Source organism: Triticum dicoccoides, unplaced genomic scaffold (assembly GCF_002162155.2).
Source record: "Triticum dicoccoides isolate Atlit2015 ecotype Zavitan unplaced genomic scaffold, WEW_v2.0 scaffold116155, whole genome shotgun sequence".
Classification (NCBI taxonomy): Eukaryota; Viridiplantae; Streptophyta; class Magnoliopsida; order Poales; family Poaceae; genus Triticum; species Triticum dicoccoides.
In genome coordinates this window covers 672-2,570 of record NW_021180699.1, presented here as the reverse complement: position 1 = coordinate 2,570, position 1,899 = coordinate 672, and the positions used below count along the sequence as shown (strand labels likewise).

Below are 1,899 nucleotides of genomic sequence, written 5' to 3'. Positions count from 1 at the left end.
ATATTGCCTCCATCTAATTTGGTCACAGATCGAGATGATGCCTGCAATGGGAAAGGATATACACTTCGGATCATCAATTGGTGGCGCTGGTGGCACGAACACTGCTAATGGTGGTAATGGTGGCAATATTGGTGCTCCTGCCTCGCGGGCCGACTCTTGCGCCAAGCCGCAGCAGGAGCTACCATCTCTGACACATCAGTATGCGGAACAATACGTGTATGCATACCCAGCACCACCGGCATACGGCGGCCCTCCAAAGCCCCCGCCGGCGTATCGCTATGGCTATGGGTATGGTGGAGGTGGTTCTGGTGGGTACGGCTACGGCTACGGCTACCCCGAGCCCGATGGTATTTGGGATGAACCTGCTGGGGCATACGGCGGCGGCAGATACCACCCACCACAGCCGCCGTATTATCATGGCGGCGGTCGTGGTGGGTACCCTTCTCCTCAGTTTGGTCGTGGAGCTGGTGCTGGTAGCTATAGCTACTACGGCGGTGGCGGTGGCGGTGGGGGCGGATATCCTCCCAGTTCATTTCCGACTGCAGGTACGATAGATACTTATGATGCATGTAGCAGCTCGACACACACTACTCATACCACTTACTCAGTTGTTATGCTGATTCATGGATCGATTCAGGGGGAGGAGGAGGCGGCGGCGGTCATGGGGTCAGCAACGCCTACGGAGGGCCGCCGCAGCAGAAGCCGCACGTGAGCGCGGGGTGGCTAGCCGCCGGAGCTGCTACCGCCTATGGAGCGTACCAGCACCACATGCGCAAACATCACGGAGGAGGAGGACATGGGTACAGGCATGGGCACGGAGGATACGACGACGGTTGTACTTGTGGCGGCGATGGTTACGGTTATGGCTGCCGTGGCTGTGCCCCCCATATGCATATGCATGGCGAGTTCGAGCACGAAGAGCACACCAATATCAAGTACTCTGCTCATCATGACGGCAAGTGCAATGACGCCGTGAAAAAAAAGTGCAATGACGCCGCCAGCAGCCCGCCCGTTACAGTATTGGATAAATGAGCCAGCCAGCCAATCAGCGAGGTTCAACATGAACGGACTCCAAGCTCATCACTGTACGGTATGTACACTCCTCGATGAGCCTTGATCATCAGATCAGATGGATTCCTTATATTGAATAACTCATCCGTCCTGTACGTCCTAAACATTACAGATATACTTCTGTTAGGGAATAAAACTATATATAGTATATGTAAGCCAGGAGGCTGGCAAACGGTGCTCTAGCGGTTTGTGTACGAGCGCTATATGTGTGCAACCTAGTGTGTTGAGAAACCTATGTATGTAGAGTATCTGTGCCCAGCGAGCCATCACATGGTTGTCATGCTAATAAGCACATGGAACTGAATGAGACCTTATACTGATTGGTGTGTGTGTGTGTGTGTGTGCAACCTAGTGTGTTGATTCTACATATCTATCTATGTCCACAGAATAATTGTCTCAAGATATTCCTTATTTCTGTTTGGGAAATCAATCCAAAGGCACCTTTCCGGGAAGGCATCTCCTCTTACGTTCATTTGCTTTAGTGATTTGTGCGCTGGGGGCCATAGTTTGTGTTGTTTATTGCGATGCATGCTCAATTTTACCTCGGAAAATCAAAACCAAAGGCACCTTCGTAGGAAGGCATCTCATTCTGTCGTTCAATTGATTTTATTTGGCATTGATGCTACGCGCCTGAGTGCTAACTGATACGTATGACATTACGCACTACAACCACAGAAAAGGTCTTTAGTGACGGTTATTTTTCCACATTAAAGATGGCGACTAGACCCGTTATTAAATTATTAATGTCACTAATGCTAGGCCATTAGTGATACGTTTCGGACTCATCCCTAAAGCAATGATGATGGAGAATCAAAAACCCGCCAATAA

General features: G+C 50.4%; 1 protein-coding gene across 1 annotated transcript; it reads left to right on the top strand.

The window, feature by feature from the left end:
- Positions 1-25: 25 nt before the first annotated feature.
- LOC119343112 (glycine-rich cell wall structural protein 1.0-like) lies at positions 26-1,391 on the top strand. Its single transcript, XM_037614278.1, has 2 exons — positions 26-545; positions 638-1,391. The coding sequence occupies exons 1-2, from the start codon at positions 35-37 to the stop codon at positions 1,030-1,032; spliced, it is 906 nt and encodes a 301-aa protein (XP_037470175.1). The 5' UTR covers positions 26-34; the 3' UTR covers positions 1,033-1,391.
- The last annotated feature ends 508 nt before the right edge of the window (positions 1,392-1,899 follow it).